The sequence below is a fragment of the Zeus faber genome (genome assembly GCF_960531495.2).
Source record: "Zeus faber genome assembly, chromosome: 12".
NCBI classification, from domain to species: domain Eukaryota; kingdom Metazoa; phylum Chordata; class Actinopteri; order Zeiformes; family Zeidae; genus Zeus; species Zeus faber.
The window spans coordinates 10,531,081-10,547,533 of record NC_137196.1 but is presented as its reverse complement, the minus strand read 5'-3'; the positions used below and the strand labels follow the sequence as shown (position 1 = coordinate 10,547,533).

Here is a 16,453-nt window from a genome sequence, read left to right as displayed (position 1 = left end):
GAGTAAAACTAAAAGCATCTTGTCCACAATAGACGCACTGCTACTAAACTCACTCTCATTCTCATATTTGGGGACATGTACGTAAGCTATGTCCTCAAAGTGCCTCCAGTTTCCTATTTTTTATATATAAAGTAGATATTGAGAACTGTCGTGTATATAACAGTAATGTAGCAATAAATGTGCCATTTTTAATAACAATATATCCCTTTTCCAATGTCTTTCATTGAGCTTACAACTACCTGAAAGGACGCAATATAACGTGTGAAATTGTTTTTCATTGTCTTGGGGCCTTGTAATTATAGATACGTTTTGGTTGAAAAGATATATAATCAAAGCAATATCAAATTAAATTAACCAAGTACATAAAAGTAACTTGGGTAGTTGGCAAATTGGCATTCGCTGGGGAAGAGATGAAAATATTACAATGAAAAATGCTTGTGGTTGATTGTAATAAGGTTTGTATTTTGTTTGTATATTAGCTGCAGGCAGTATTACATGAGGTCCAGGGTGTTTGTGTTGGATACAAATTATAGTTTTCCACATTCCCGTAGAACATCACTTTGTATTCACATCAATTACAACTTTTGGAATTCCCATGGAATGTATGATCAGTTGGTGCTGTCGCTCGTCTTTACATCAGCATTACTACCAAAATGAGTTACAACTTCAGAGTTTTCATTGAACGCAGCATCGGCTCCAGCTGTCAATGTCGTCGGCTCTCCCCGGAGCCCCAATCCGCATATATTTAACAATTTAGATGAAGTCAGAAAGCGTCGCGTTCCATTACGTCCGCAATTTTTCTAAAGATCGCCCAGCATGTCATTTATTTAGCACAAAAACAAGGATGTAGTTCAGACATGTTATGCATGTCTGATGACAAGAACATTGTGAAAATTTTCACTGGAGGTTTGTATGTAAAAATTAAAGAGCATTTATTTAGTTTATTTGAATAATCAAGTTATGATAATCAAGTTATGTTTGTCTTTTTTACTACAGTCGTATCACAAAGTCGACGTACATATGCATCAGGACCACAGATAATCTCTGATGGGAAGGAAATCAAAGTAGTAAATATTCTCCCTGAGATCACAATGAAGAAATGAGATTTATGAGATTGGCTTTAACACTATCCATCTCACCTTGGCACTTGGCAAGTTACAGGGACCAGTTTAAATTAATGATAAGGCCATTAGACCGGATCACGATCTAATAAAGAATTCAACCATAACCCAAATTCAGTTTGTTAAACAAACCATAAATGGTCTACATCAGCCGCAACATTAAAACCACTGACAGTTGAAGTGAATACCATTGCTCATCTCGTTCCAATGGCACCTGTCAAGGGGTGGGATATATTAGGCAGCAAGCGAACAGTCAGCTCTTGAATTTGATGTGTTGGAAGCAGGAAAAATAGGCAAGCGTAAGGATCTGAGCGACTTTGACAAGGGCCAAACTGCGATGACTGGGTCAGAGCATCTCCAAACGACAGGTCTTGTGGGGTGTTCCTGGTAGGCAGTGGTTAGTACCTACCAAAAGTGGTCAAAGGAAGGGCAACCGGTGAGCAAACAACAGGGTTAATGGGCATGGGAAGCTAAGTCTGGTCCGATCCCACAGAGGAGCTACTGTAGCACAAATTGCTGAAAAAGTTAATGCTGCTACAATAGAAAGGTGTCAGAACACACAGTGCATCACAGCTTGCTCCGTATGGGACTGCGTAGCCATAACGGTCAGAGAGCCCATGCTGACCCCTGTCCACTGCCGAAAGTGCCTACAATGGACATGTGAGCGTCAGAACTGGGCCAATATGGAGCAATGGATGAAGGTGGCCTGGTCTGATGAATCACGTTTTTCTACTACATCATGTGGATGGCCGAGCCAATTGAGCATCTGTGGGATGTGCTGGAACAACAAGCCCGAACCATGGGGGCCCCACCTCACAACGTACAGGACTTAAAATATCTGCTGCTAACGTCTTGGTGCCAGATACCACAAGACACCCTCAGAGGTCTTGTGGAGTCCATGCCTCCACAGTCAGAGCTGTTTTAGCGGCACATGGGGGAACTACACAATATTAGTGGTTATTGGTGGTGGTTTTAATGTTGTGGCAGATCGGTGTACGTTTTTCAATGTTTTAAGTGTCGTTTTGTTGGCAGGGCTCCGCCTCCCCATGGGCAAAGGTTCCACCAAAACGAGTTTCCGCCCGGCCCTATTTTCAAGGGCACCATCGCTGCATCCTCGGCTTAGCGCCACCCAAGATGATTGTGATTGGTTCAAAAAATACAAAGACGGAGGGTTTTTTTCCCCCTATACCAGAATGACAGAGGGTTGAGCCAGACCTTTCTCCAGCGCTGGCACAGCGCTAAAACAAATTGTGGAGATAGGTCTGGCTATGTGAGGCTAGTTGATATTATGATGTCTCGGTGTCTGTGATGCAGACTGTCATACGAGTTGTGGACGGCGGTGTAGGAGGGATCCACTGTGTTCTCTCTGCTCGGACAGTTAATGAACTGCATCTATTTCGGGAGTGTCTATATTCCCTTTTGTGCTGTGTGGGGCAAAGGACAGTCTGTATGTTACAACTGGCTTGAATTGCCGCAAAATAAGGAGGGACAAAACACCGCATCTTACACCTGGTTAGATGGGAACAGAATGTGTTTATTTACACAAAAGAGATAAAACATTGAATGAAAAGCTGGGTGTTGTGAGGTTGTCTCAACCCAGCACAGATACTTCCCGAAGAAACCACCACAGACCGATGGAGTCTACACCACGGACGAATGCCCCCCCAGAGCTATAACCTGCACATATATAATGAGTTGGATGATGTCAAAAAGTTCCTTGTATTATGTAATTATTTTTTGGTTATTGTTACCGGTAATTATAAATCAGGAAGATTGTATACACTGATATCTCTGGAATGTGTATAAATGCTGACAGTGATGTTATTGGGTTTTTCATTTTGTCAAACTTACTCTGGTGCGTGTCAGTTGTCCTCAGAAGTGTATACATTTGACGTTCAATATGCTGCGCTTTGTTTAATTTCTGGTAAAATAATACCTGTAACTTTGTATGATTAAGAACTTGTATCTTATATTCCTTAAGTTAGTTAATGAACTGTGTACTCCGTCAACTTGCGCATGTGCGCAAGGATTTCCAATGCGGCATTCATTTGTGGGTGGCGCCATCTTGGTGAGGTATCGGTTGTCGGTCACAAACTTCCTCAACGATAACGAACCGATCTGGATAAAACTCGGACGACGCCGATGTTAATGTTAAAACCCTGTTAAAACTGCCCCGAATACACATCTTATTCATTTTGTCTGTGGATTTCATGGGATCCATGACACCCATAAAGTTCTGATGTCCTACATCTGCACGTGTCGCCATCTTGGTGAATTCACGATTGTTGACCAACTACTAGACTGCAATGCTTTCATGTGACCTGTGCGTGCTGTCATTTGCACAGGCTGCACACATTGTTGCGATGATAATTTATTTGTTTTCATGACATTTTACGAAATCATTTGACAATAACGGACCAACCTGGATCAAACTTGGACAACGGCATGTTGCGACTGCCCTGAATACACATTTTATTCGTCTTGTCTCTAAATGCGGCGGATCCATGAAATTAGGACACGAGGAGGTGAGCCAGCTGGATTATTTTGTCTTCTCACAACAGTTTAACAGCTGTTGACCGTCAGCTAACAAGTTAACTTCAGCTAGCCGGTTCCTTGATGAGCCGCCGGCAACCGGATGTTGAATGACAAACACGTTGGATAACCTTATCGTAGAGTGGGCGGGGTTAATAAGGTGACTACGAACCACGTGTCAACAGCTTTGGATAGTATGCTGCATTACTCTGAACATGGAACTCGAGGAAATTCGACCTCCTCCTCGGAAAAGTGCAAAGAAACAGCCATTTAAAACGGAAGTTCGGGGCAGATCGCTCAGGGCCAATTTTTTTCCGAGATCCAGATCTGTCACAAGCGCATGCGGCACACGCTGTTTAACGGTGAACAAAGTGCCCTTTGCCTGGGTTTTTGTTTTAAAATAGCATGTAAAATACTCTAGATGTTATGTTTACGTACGTTTTGTCGATTCCACAAGCTCGCCAAACAAACACATGTTTACTGCGGGCGTGAGGAGCACATTTAAGGTGAGGCCTATCACCGCGGTCAAGGTATACTATAGGCATTACGGTAAGAGCGTGTAAGCGCTGGTTTCAAACTAAAGGGACATTCCGGTGAACGACATTTCACATTCAGTCATTCAATGAGTGAAATAGGCAAAACAAATAATTAGGTTAAAACACACAAATAACCAAAAATAACAACAACGATCAAATAATGGTAGAAAAATAGCTACCGCCTGTGAATTGTACTGCGGAATTCAAATTAGAACGATGAGCAAACGTCCTGTTTCCGCCGGCCAGTTGAACTGCGGAACGACAGCGGAACGACAGCGGACCGCCCGAGTGTGTCGCTCGGACGAACGCGGGAACTTCTCAACGTTGATGGCCAAAACGAAAGCCCTCTAAAACACCATACACGAGCTGCGTAATGGGCGGCTTTAACGTCGAAACGCAACACCCCGAATTTCCTGATATTGTCCGAGTGACATTCCGAGGCGGTCCACTGTCGTCCTGAAGTTGAATTGCTCTGCGTCACATGCCCCCCCCCCCCCCCCCCCCCCCCCGCTGGTCATAATGTGCACATGATGATGATGATGATGATGGTGGTGGTTGCATATCCAAGCTGTCACAACACATCATGAGGATCCCAATCATATCACGATGGGATCAGGATGTGTCGTGACTGTTTGTATAAGGTCCGGCCTGGTAGAAACCTGATAAGGAGGGTGGGGGAGGGGCCTCGGCTCGGGTTCGGCCCATCTCCCGGCCTCGGCGGCACCGCGTATTCTTTTGTGTCGATTTTTTTTGTTGTTGTTGTTGTTTGTTTGTTTGTTTGTTTGTTTTCGATGGGTTCGGGAGTCCCGTCTCCGCGGCGTTATTTCTGTTCGGTTCGGTCCCTAATGTTGGTTTAGGGTCGAGGGTTGAAGCCCAGATCCTGCGACCCGATCCGGGGAAGCTTCCCTTCTTGTTGTGACTTTTGGCCAGCTCATCCGCCTTTGTTATTCGCAGTTAATTATTCGCGCCGAATTGCCGATTTCCGGGGGGGGCCTGGAACGCAGCATTAGACGTTAGCGTAGCTTAGCGTTCGGCCACCGACGTGACCCTTTCGAGTTTTCGCTACAAACCAGGCGGCGAACTTCTCCCGTAAAGGAGAATAAAACGCAGAGGACATGATCGGCAAGCTGGTCGGCCACAAGTACGTGGCCATCACCAAATCCTGGTGAGGCGCCGAGCACTGTTCAACGTTGAACCCGGTCTGCTGGTGTTAGCCGCCTCGCTAGCACTCATCGGCAGGGTAGTTAGTCGTACTAAGGTCACAACGTCCGATCAGTCATCTCAACTCGGAATCTCTTCGAATTCGCCATGGGTACCGAGCAAATATCCCCGCAATTTATGTTTAAAGCACGTCAATTGCTAAGCCTCTTTCCCGCCACGCCGAGATTCCTTAGATGTGTTTTAATAAAACAGATGCGTTTAAAGTGAATATTCCTCAAGATGAACTAGTCAGCAGAGGACCAGGCCTGGGGTGTTGTTTACGCTGGATAGGTTATCGTATCCAAGTCACATCGATGCAGGTGAGCATCAATATTGTGTTTCAAGAGGTGTACTGTCAATAACGATAACGCTCTTGGCTGTACAGGATCCCCACCATGGCAGTGTGGGGCACAGCTGGAGGGGTAGCTCTGGTCCACTTCACAGACTGGAGGCTCTTCCTGGATTATGTGCCGTACATCAACAACAAGTTCGCAAAGGACGACTGATCATGTTGTACGTATGCGATAACTCAGGTGTGTCAATCCAAGGGATTTTTTTTTTTTTATCATCCATACTGAATGTGACATTTGAACTAAATTTCACATTCTTTCCCCGGTGTGAAGGAGGGGGAGGGGGAGGGGGGGTTGGACGCCTTTAGGTTTTGTTGTTAATCAGACATTTAAATTTCTGTAGTTGTAAATTCACAAGTATCCGAGCAATCACATCCAAACGGGCTTCATGTCGGAAACTGTATTCTGTTTGAGCAAGCTATAAATCTGAACTAATTACAAGTATGCTGTTAAGAAAATTATAAGTGCAATCTCTTACCCAACGTGACTATTCGATGCTCATTTTCCCCTGAATTGTACATTGGTGTAATGCAATATAATACAGGCCAAAAAAAAATCTTCTGTCCAATACTCTCTGCACAACCAAAACAGAGACTACAGATGAAGAGACGAATTCAAAGGGCAATGTGTTTGGATTGAACTTCAGAATATAAAGTTCTCTTGGGTGAGATGGAAATGCCCTAAAGAATTCCTTGGGCACTCTGGCTAAATTGTTGGACATGTATGTTATCGGCATAGGCAGTTTTACCATAAGGCAAAGGTAGACACATGCTTGGGGCCTCGTGAATTTGTGTTTACTTATTTATTTATTGTATAAAACATTGAGCCTAGTGAACTAAAACTATTTTGACCAATTATGGTCGCAACATCAGCAGAACAGTGAGGACTCGCCTCCCCTTCAGTGTGTGTGTGTGTGTGTGTGTGTGTGTGTGTGTGTGTGTGTGTGTGTGTGTGTGTGTGTGTGTGTGTGTGTGTGTGTGTGTGTGTGTGTGTGTGTAAAATTAATATTTGAATTACCTACTATCCTGGACCCCTAACCTCCAATCAGATGAAGTTATGCAAATTATAACAACCCACCAATGAACCCGAACTCCTGTCAAAGAGCATTACACTAGTTATTTATGGCAGACTACTCTAGAAACATTTTTACACCTTTTAACTTTAAAAAAATATATATAACATTTTTTTCTTGAATATAAAGATACCGAAACCATACCGTTACCCTCAAACCGTGATACATACCAAACCGTGAGCCCACTGTACCATCGATCCCTAACAAACACACGCACGCACGCACACACCCATGCACACATGTTATTGATCCTCAACCAAAACCTAATATTAGGTATAAAAGGGACCTTGGGCCAACCATTATTTTGATACACATTAAATTTCTTTATCAAAGAAATCAATTTGATTAAATTAACCCAGTGCCCCCTTGTGGAAATAAAAGGCAACATTCCTTTAGAGCAACTCTTAGCAATCATGCAGGTGTTGGAGGGAACAATACTTATTTGTGACTTTCTGATGGTGGTGTCATTTCCGCTGACATTTGCCTATGTGAGAGGAACCTGCAGAGTCTCGGTTGTTGTTCTAGGGTTCTTTGGCCTCCCCTAGATGATTTCAGGCCTTTTTCTTGTCCCTCCTGGGAATATCCACTACTGTCCCCAACTTTCTTTATTTGAACAATATGGCTCTGATTGTGGTTTAGCCAGATACCTTTTTAGAAATGGCATCGTAAGCCTTTCCAGGATAATGACCACCAGCAACTTCAGTCATTTATCTGAACTGATGGATGAAATGCACAATCTGTTATGGTTTTTTTTATCACAGCACTGTGAATGAATTGAAGTGCTTTCTTTCCTTCTGTCAGGTCAGTGACTGTGTGCATGGGAGTCTGACGATGCACACCAGGAGCTGCTGACAATTGTGTCCGACATCAGAACAACACTTGGAAACGGTGCGCGCAGGGAGACGCCAGGGGACTTTTCAACCTGACTACATCTGAACTGCATTGGCCTATTGTCACCTTTTGTATAAAGTTGCCAAGTTATTATTCAGAATCAATATATCATAAATAGTGGACCCTTTTATGTGTTATTCACCATATTCCTCAGATTGAGGTTTGTTTTGTCAGATTTCACAATGTTTTGGTACTCAGTTCGACATATACCTGATTTAGCAGGTGCTGGGGCTGTGTGTGATGGTTCAAATGTCATCTTGTCAACAGTAATGCGCTTAAGAGTGTCTTGGCTGAGTCTGCGGTATTCCCTGGTTACAATGATTCAACACAAAGCTATTGTAATAATAAAAAAATATATATACTTTAAATTGTGTCAGTGTTTCTTTAGTCTCCACAAATTGTCAAGTCTCGAGAAGTAGATTGGAAAATTAAACTACAGCTAAAAGGAGTAACAATCCATGATCATTTTGTTCTATTCATAGGTACTTTATTCATCCCTGAAATTGCGGCGTTAGTAAATATACAATAACAACAAAAACAGTGGTTCAAAAGAAAAAAAATACAAATTTAATAAACAAACCTAACCAATACACAAACGTGTTAATTTACATTGTGTGTGTGTGTGTGTGTGTGTGTGTAAAAACTGTTAATGATTTAGGTAAAATTATATGAAACAGAATGGCTAACAATATATTTATAAACGAATGCAATATAAATGGTTTAATTTATTTTCTAGTTTTCCTATTTTATTCATGCAGAGCAGATCGTCTCGATCCGATTTTCTCCACTGGAACTAGTTAACGGTAATCCGGGGGGCGGATGAATACGGTCGTCGCGCGGCGTCTCGCGGAGGGATCCGCGCGGAGGTGAGGAAGCAGGAAGGAACAGCTGACAACAAAATCCTCCGCACAGAGCCAGTCCACCGCTTAGTTCCCTGCGTCTCGTCCTCCAGGGTCCGAAAAGTCAACCGAGAAGACACAAAAACATGGAGAGAAAGAGGTGAGTGAGCGCCGCCCACGAACCGGGACAGAGCGGGAGGCGCCGGAGGGAACGCTTGATTTTCTGCAGGAATGCACGGGCGCATGTCTTAATGTGTGGAGCTAGCTGGAGGGGGTGTTTGGCTAAACGTAAAGCGGTTAAACTGTCGGAGTTAACGTCGCAAAAAGTTCGAGTAGAAACTTTACACACTTCCCCGACATAATGCGACTTAAAGTACATGGTGCGGCTCGGATCGCGAACAGCCTTGCACGGTTAACCGTTCGGTTGGCTCCTGCTAACATCAGCTAGCTTGATTAGCTGGAGTTAACACATTGTTTACATATGCATGATCGGCCTTGAGATGCATATCAAGTCACTGCAAAACGCACGAGTGACGAAGTTCCACGATCTTTGACGAAGTAGTCAAATTGGAAGTAAATACTAAGAACTCGTGTTTTTAACTCTATGATTGTTTGCCAACCATTGATTACTTTCCTATCATTTACACTGTGGACGTTGATAGTTTTTTTTGTTAATTTTTACTTTATTGTTTATCGCTTTGATTTTTCGGTGTATTTCTATAAATATATTTTTTGTATTGTATGTTCTCATTTTTTCTGTTGGCTTGGTGCACATCCCCTTTTTATTGCTCTTTTGTATTTCTTTATTTTTGTCTGTTATTTTTATGTGCGCTGTTGTAGCACTGCACTTATCCTACCTTACACTTATTGCGCTATTTTTCAAACCTCAAGTTACATTTACATTTTCTATATAATCGCTTGAATTGTGTGAATGTCGTTGAAGCATTTCATTGCACAGTGTTTCTGTGCATTTGATCAATACACGTGAAACTATCTATCTTTGCCCGTGTGTAACCATCAGCATTCGATTAAGTCACTTAATGTTTAATCTCTACCTCTAGTCCTCCCACGAAGCGCTTCCTGAACAAGCCACACATCTCCCGCAGCCTGGGAGGACACATGGCGCTGCACGGCATGGACTCCTCCACAGGGAGGACGCTCATGACCAAAGTGCAGGTGCAAAGCAACAGGCATCGCTATGACAACAGCAATCATATCAAGGTGAGACAGAGCGAGGATAACACACACAATCCTAAACTGTCAACATCTCCATCCACTCCTTTAATTATTATCACAGTTGCATAAATAACCTTTGTACCGCAATATAATCAATCAACCAATCGCCAGTCTTTCCAGTAGACTGTACTGAACATAAGATTTCTGCAAATTGGTTGGAGTTGCCGTACAAAGATGACTCAGACATTTTTAGGTTTGATACAGTGTTGATTATAAGAAAGTAAGTTTGAGCGGTAAAAGAAAAGGGACATATGCAATAAACAAAGCTATGATGACATTGGAAGTACAAATCCAACGTCCTTAATTTAGTCTGGTTTTGTCCCAATATCTCTCAGATTTTTGGTACTATAAACGACGAAAAATAGTATGAAAAAATAGTTTTTTTTTCTTTCAACCCCCCCAAAATCAGGTTATTACTGTATAAAATGGCACAATTCTAACTTTGAGCAAAACTATGGTCTGTGAGGCTGATTAATGCTGCATTCACATGGAACACGGGAGACAGCCAAGTCATGTTAGTGGACAAGAGCAAGAGAACACCGGCAGTAATTTCGTCGCAGAGGACAGCAACGTCCTCTGCGACGAAATTAAAGCCGGATGTTACGTAGATGAAGAGCCGACTCTGCTGCCGATGCCATAGACCTGGACTTTGGAGTCGGACCCCGTAGATAGCGTTTTCTCTGGAATACTGTGCTTAAATGGCTTAAATAAAAATCGTGCGTTGATATAAAAGGTTTTTTTTTCTATTTATCAATTGCATGGGGGCTGTAGCAAGGAAGCAGATGAAGGGTTTGGACGTGGCGGTGGTGCGGATGGTCCGATAAAGTTGCGGCTACAGGTTATTACTTATATAATAATAAAATTAAATATGAATGATTTAATATTAAAAGAAGGGCTTCTATTGCGAGTGGAACCAGGTAATCAGCCATTGATCACTCAGTTAACAGATCATTGATCACTACCAGAAACAGATCTCAACAGATCTCTCTTTCCAAACGACATAAAAATATCCATAAATACACCGATCAGCTACAACATTAAAATCACTGACAGGTGATGTGAATAACATTGCTTGTCTCCTTCCAGTGGCACCTGTCAAGGGGTGCGATATATTTGGCAGCAAGTGAACAGTCAGTTCTTGAAGTTAATGTGTTAGAAGCAGGAAAATGGACAATTGTAAGGATCTGAGCGACTTTGACAAGGGCCAAACTGTGATGGCTAGACGACTGGGTCAGAGCATCTCCAAAAAGGCAGGTCTTGTGGGGTGTTCCTGGTATACTGTGATTAGTACCTACCAAAAGTGGTCCAAGGAAGGACAACCGGTGATCTGGCAACAGGGTCATCGACGCCCAAGGCTCAATGATGCGTGTGGGGAGCTAAGTCTAGCCCATCTGGTTCGATCCCACAGAAGAGCTACTGTAGCACAAATTGCTGAAAAATGTAACAAGTTAAACAGTGCATCGCAGCTTGCTGCATCTGGGGCTGCGTGACCACAGACCGGGCAGAATGCCCATACTAACTGACCCCTGGTCACCGCCAAAAGTGCCTACAATGGGCATTTGGGTGTCAGAACTGGACCATGGGGCGATGGAAGAAGGTGGTCTGGTCTGATGAATCACGTTTTCTTTGCCATCATGTGGATGGTCGGGTCTATGTGCGTCACTAACCTGGGGAAGAGATGGCACCAGGATGCACTATGGGAAGAAGACAAGCCAGCAGAGGCAGTGTAAGGATCTGGGAAATGTTCTTCTGGGAAACCTTGGGTCCTGGCATTAGTTTGACACATACCATCTACCTAAACATTGGTGCAGACCAAGTACACCCCTTCATGGCAACGGTATTCCCTGATGGCAGTGGCCTCATTCAGCAGGATAATGTGCTCTGCCACTCTGCAAAAAATGTTCAGGAATGATTTGAGGAGCATGACAAAGAGTTCAAGGTGTTGACTTGGCCTCCAAATTCCCCAGATGTCAATCCAATCGAGCATCTATGGGATGTGCTGGAACAACAAGCCAGATCCATGGAGGCACCACCTCACAATTTATGCCATTGGCACACAGCACAACTTTAAAAGTGGTCAGATCGTTGTACTGTTAACGCTACACAACTTTCTGTCTTGTGATCGGGAATATTGTAGTCGTTGTGGTTTCACACTACATGACTGATCAGTGACAGGGGGTCACACATTACAAGACCTTACACCAGGACGAATCCCCAAAGAGTCTGTCGGGTCTCCTGAACTATGTGAACACACGCGAGAAGTGACACCAGAAATGACGCAATACCATGCCACGCGGGACAGGATTATTTATTTTTTGTTTGATTTGTGATCACTTGAAAAAATTAATAAAAGCTGAATTTAATTAAGAAATATATTAAAAACCTAGAAAATAAAAGTAAAATAGCTATGTTGTGTGTTTCTGACTGCTTCTCCGTGCTCTCCTGTCTCTCTTATCTATCCTTCTCGACTCCTCCCCTCCCCCCACGCCATGTCTGCACCCATTGGCTGTAGCTCGTTGTGTCACTCCGGACTCAAGCCCAACACGACCTGATATTAAATCTGCTTGATATCTCGCCGCCATCTGCAAAGCATCGGCGAGCAGTCGGATCGCCTTGTGAATAGTTCACACTACATGCTCGTCCCTCACGGGAGTGCACTATGATTGTCCTTTTTTCTGATCTCTGGCTTTGCTCTGTGATCTCCAAAACCCTGTGGGCGAGTGGAAAATTAGGCCAGGATCGCATAGTCTGAACTCAGCATTACAGGACTTGAAGGATCTTCTGCTAATGTCTTGGTGCCAGATACCACAGGACACCTTCAGAGGTCTTGTGTGAATACAGCATAATCCAAGCGTTTTGGACAGGGTCTGGATTGGGGAAGAAAACGCTATCGTTTTAGCTGTGTTTTTATGAAATGCTGTATAGAGTAAAAGTCAGTCTTGAAAAGAATAATACCAAAAGTGTTTAGGTAAAAATCAATAATAATTTTACTATTAGAATAGATTTGCCAATTTATGTTTTTTTGTCTCCGTTTCTGAAGGCTAAACCTGACTTAAACACAACACTACCAGTCCGACAGACGGCATCCATCTTTAAACAGCCAGTAACCAAGGTAACGAATCACCCCAACAACAAGGTGAAGGTAGACCCGCATAAGGCCGTGGAGCAACCCAAACAGGTGAGCAAAAAGTTAAACCCAAAACCGCTCAAAAATCCTTGCGTGTTCAAATTCAGTTTTTTGGTTTTTTTTTTTTGTTTATATTTGTGTTTGGATTTTTTTTTTTCTCTCTTTAGTTATTTTGGGAGAGGAAGCTGAGCGGCTTGAGCGCATTCGACATTGCGGAGGAGCTGGTTAAGTCGATGGACCTGCCCAAGGGCTTACAGGGTGCGGTGGAAAGTGGCTCATCGCGTAACTGCCTCCAGCTCCTTATATCCGTTTCCTGTGCATCCGATGACGCTAATAAAGTTTCTGTGCCATATTTTTTCCCCCTTGTGTGTTTGTTTGTGTGTTTGTTTGTATGCCTGGCAGGCGTCGGGCCTGTCTGCACGGACAGAACTCTGCTGTCGGCCATCGCCAGCGCTCTCCACACCAGCCCCACGCCGGTCACCGGACAGCTGACCGCCGCCGTGGAGAAGAACCCCGGAGTGTGGCTCAACACGACGCAGCCGCTCTGCAAGGCCTTCATGGTGACCGACGATGACATTAGGTTGGTCCCACACACACACACACACACACACACACACACACACACACACACACACACACACACACACACGCACACTGCTTTGATTCTGTACGACTGTCAGATGTATTAGAGAAAGTGGGGAAAATAGCGGCACATAAAAGTTTGGAGTTGTACGTTGTCATACATGTACGCTCCACCTCATGAGATATGCTGCTCAGGTTTTATTGGCCAAGTACACTTGCATACAAACGTTCTTCACCTATCTGTACTTATTGAGTAGATACAGTTTCAAAGACTTTAACTCCACTACGTTTCAAAGCAACTCTATCTTTACTTTTAACTCTACTACTTTTTTTTTTTAATTCGATTTATATTTGTATATATTTAGTTTGGAAAATATGGATTTATATCCATGTGCATTCTTTAAATCAGGATTTATATCTATCAAAAGCCAATCAGGATATGCTGCATTATAGAGACTGCATATGACAAGTACTTTTAATACCTTAAGTTCATTTAAGAGCAAATACATTCAAAAACACGGTACTTTCACTGTCACTAGAGTCATTTTGTGTGTGCATAATTGTACTTTTAACTTCACTAAAAGCTCAGAGTACTTAATCTACTGCTGCATGCAAGGAATTTGACTCTGGTTTTCAGTGACCTTTAGTACTTGCAGAACAAACAGAAAAGAATGTAAAAAATATATTTTTACATAAAAATACAATTATTTATTTTGCACTCATTGTAAATACTATACAACCAGTATTTCCAGCTTTAGGCTGGGGTTGGGGTTTAGGCTAGGGTTCCCACCTCACCTCAACCTGGAGTTTTGCAAAGTAGTTTTCCAGTCATGGGGGAAAGTCACGGAATATGACAAAAATATGCCTAAATGTTCTGGAAAACAAAAATCTGTCCTGAAAAGGTTGTATTCCATGTGCAACAAAATTATTTGTTGTTCATGCATTTTGGAGCAAATATGAATAGAAATACATTTTCATGAATAAAACTTGGAATCTTTCTACTCTGGAAACTTTCTTTCCTCGGTTTTGGCTGATTTAGCTTCCTGTCAGGTCGAGGTTAAGCTGCAACTTAACCTCGCTCTATCATACACCGCGCTAACTTCCACATTTCTCAGGTCAGAACATGAGAAATGTAGAACTTAGCACATTGTGAGTTAACCTGCCCCAAAACTGACATTGAGATGCCTTCATACGCAGTTTTCCTGAGAAGAGGTAGAATTGGCCACAATAAGTGATTATGACTGTGAGAGTGTAACTACGTGTATGAGCATACAGGGTCTTAAATATCACACATGTGTAGGTCCTTTAAAATCTCCAGGAAAAGGATTACTTGAAGAGAGTGGAAACCCCGATAGATCTTACTTGGTGTACAGTATATATTTATAGATGTAAAGACTTTGCTTCTTTTGCAATTTGCTGTACGTTCTGTACAAAAACTGAGCATACGTGTCTAAACACACTTGGCCAATAAAGCCTGGTTCCGATCGGCTTTGCCGCCGAAAGCCTTGTAGGACGTTACTGATCGGTCTGAAGTGGACACCCGCTGTTTCCACAGGAAGCAGGAGGACCTGGTGCAGAACGTGAGGAGGAGGTTGGAGGAAGCGCTCATGGCCGACATGCTGGCTCACATGGAGGACAAGACTACTGAGGCCAAAGCGCTGACCGGCGCCACCGAAGAGGAGAAACCCGACGAGGAGAAGTCATAGCCGAGGAACACGTAGGTGCACGGATCGCAGCGTGACTTTCTGTTCTGTCGTCTTACACGTGCATTAGTAACAGCTCTGTTTTCCTTCACAGGTGTTGTTGTTTTGTTTTGTTTTTTTCTTTTGCAAAAAGGAATCTGCCCGTCAGCAGCGTTCTTCTCTCCGTTCCTATAAAGGACTTTAAATGACCTCCGTTATGAAGATGTACCATTTAGACCCGTTTTTTGTTACAAATGTGAACCTAAATTGAATCCCACCTGCATGTCCTGTTGCAGCAAGCTACATTTCATCCAAGCGATGCAGATGTTGTTTCGTTTTTATTATCCTTTTTTTTTTTAATACACTTGATGGTTTAGTTTAAATGTTGCCACTTCAGTTTTATTTCATGTTTACCTCTTTTTATTACTTCAGAATGTCGACAGTTACAAACGGTGCTAAATACTTTGCGGCGTCCGCAAAGTGAATTACGTGTGAGAGGAGAGCCATCGCATTGTGTGTGGATGTCTCTCTCGGGTTGAGTTGGACAGAAACGTGTAGCTCACCCAGTTCCATTCGAACTGTTCGGTCAGAACGTCTCGCTGTTTTAAGACCTTCTCCGGCAAAGGTGCGCGTGCCCTTGAGGTGTTAAGCTGGTAATGTTACACGCACACAGTACTCCAGTTACTGTGAATAATTGGGTTTTGATGTGATCGCTGTTTCAAATGTTTACATGGGAAGACGTTCCTCTTTTATTTTTAAATCCATCTTGCCTGTGTTTACAGCATTTTTTTTTTTTTCTCAAGTCCATTCCCTTATCCATTTTAGGGGATTAAAACTGCAAATATTTGTAAATTTCTACGGAGGTTACATCAGCATAAAGGTGTAAATGGTGGAGAAAAATACATAAAAACATTGGGGAAAATGTGTGTACCCTGAAAAAGTGTAACCGTAATATGCTGCGTGCTCTCGATTGTACCTCATGTCAAATGAATTTTGTATTGTTCTCTGTACCTCTTTACAGACACTGTTTAAATAAATCCAACTCTTTTTGTAACTCGTGTGGATTGTGTCCTTTGTGACTTTCATTTTTGGTCATTCACAACAACACCCACAATGGACCGCAGGAGCATCTCGGGGTGTGTTCGTCATGACCCAACAAAGAAAATCGATATTGAGTGACAATCGTATAATTTAATGGGGCAGATTTTTGAATGTAACAAAAACACACTCCCTCCTCCCCAAAAAATTAATAATAATAATAATAATAATAATAGAAGCATCTGAT

At 42.8% G+C, this 16,453-nt stretch overlaps 2 protein-coding genes across 4 annotated transcripts; both read left to right on the top strand.

Annotated features, from left to right (window-relative positions):
- Positions 1 to 4,894: 4,894 nt before the first annotated feature.
- Positions 4,895 to 8,064, top strand: uqcr11 (ubiquinol-cytochrome c reductase, complex III subunit XI). Of its 2 annotated transcripts, none has more exons than XM_080011322.1 (3): positions 4,895 to 5,354; positions 5,775 to 5,902; positions 7,613 to 8,064. In XM_080011322.1, the coding sequence occupies exons 1-2, from the start codon at positions 5,305 to 5,307 to the stop codon at positions 5,893 to 5,895; spliced, it is 171 nt and encodes a 56-aa protein (XP_079867448.1). In that variant the 5' UTR covers positions 4,895 to 5,304; the 3' UTR covers positions 5,896 to 5,902; positions 7,613 to 8,064. The 2 variants fall into 2 exon arrangements, with proteins under 2 accessions (XP_079867448.1, XP_079867447.1); XM_080011321.1 differs by having other exon boundaries at positions 5,775 to 5,922.
- A 513-nt stretch (positions 8,065 to 8,577) lies between these two features.
- On the top strand, positions 8,578 to 16,222 carry LOC307238378 (methyl-CpG-binding domain protein 3-like). 2 transcript variants are annotated; one of them, XM_080011318.1, is made up of 7 exons: positions 8,578 to 8,701; positions 9,603 to 9,762; positions 12,818 to 12,955; positions 13,072 to 13,162; positions 13,307 to 13,484; positions 15,042 to 15,203; positions 15,284 to 16,222. In XM_080011318.1, exons 1-6 carry the CDS (start codon positions 8,688 to 8,690, stop codon positions 15,190 to 15,192), a joined length of 732 nt encoding a protein of 243 aa, XP_079867444.1. In that variant the 5' UTR covers positions 8,578 to 8,687; the 3' UTR covers positions 15,193 to 15,203; positions 15,284 to 16,222. The 2 variants fall into 2 exon arrangements, with proteins under 2 accessions (XP_079867444.1, XP_079867443.1); XM_080011317.1 differs by having other exon boundaries at positions 13,072 to 13,484.
- The last annotated feature ends 231 nt before the right edge of the window (positions 16,223 to 16,453 follow it).

Coding starts and splice junctions, on each gene's coding strand:
- uqcr11 (XM_080011322.1), top strand. CDS start 5,305: ATGATCGGCAAGCTGGTCGGCCACAAGTACGTGGCCATCACCAAATCC. Junction 5,355..5,774: donor GTGGCCATCACCAAATCCTG/GTGAGGCGCCGA, acceptor TTGGCTGTACAG/GATCCCCACCATGGCAGTGT.
- LOC307238378 (XM_080011317.1), top strand. Junction 9,763..12,817: donor ACAACAGCAATCATATCAAG/GTGAGACAGAGC, acceptor CCGTTTCTGAAG/GCTAAACCTGACTTAAACAC. Junction 12,956..13,071: donor CCGTGGAGCAACCCAAACAG/GTGAGCAAAAAG, acceptor TTCTCTCTTTAG/TTATTTTGGGAGAGGAAGCT.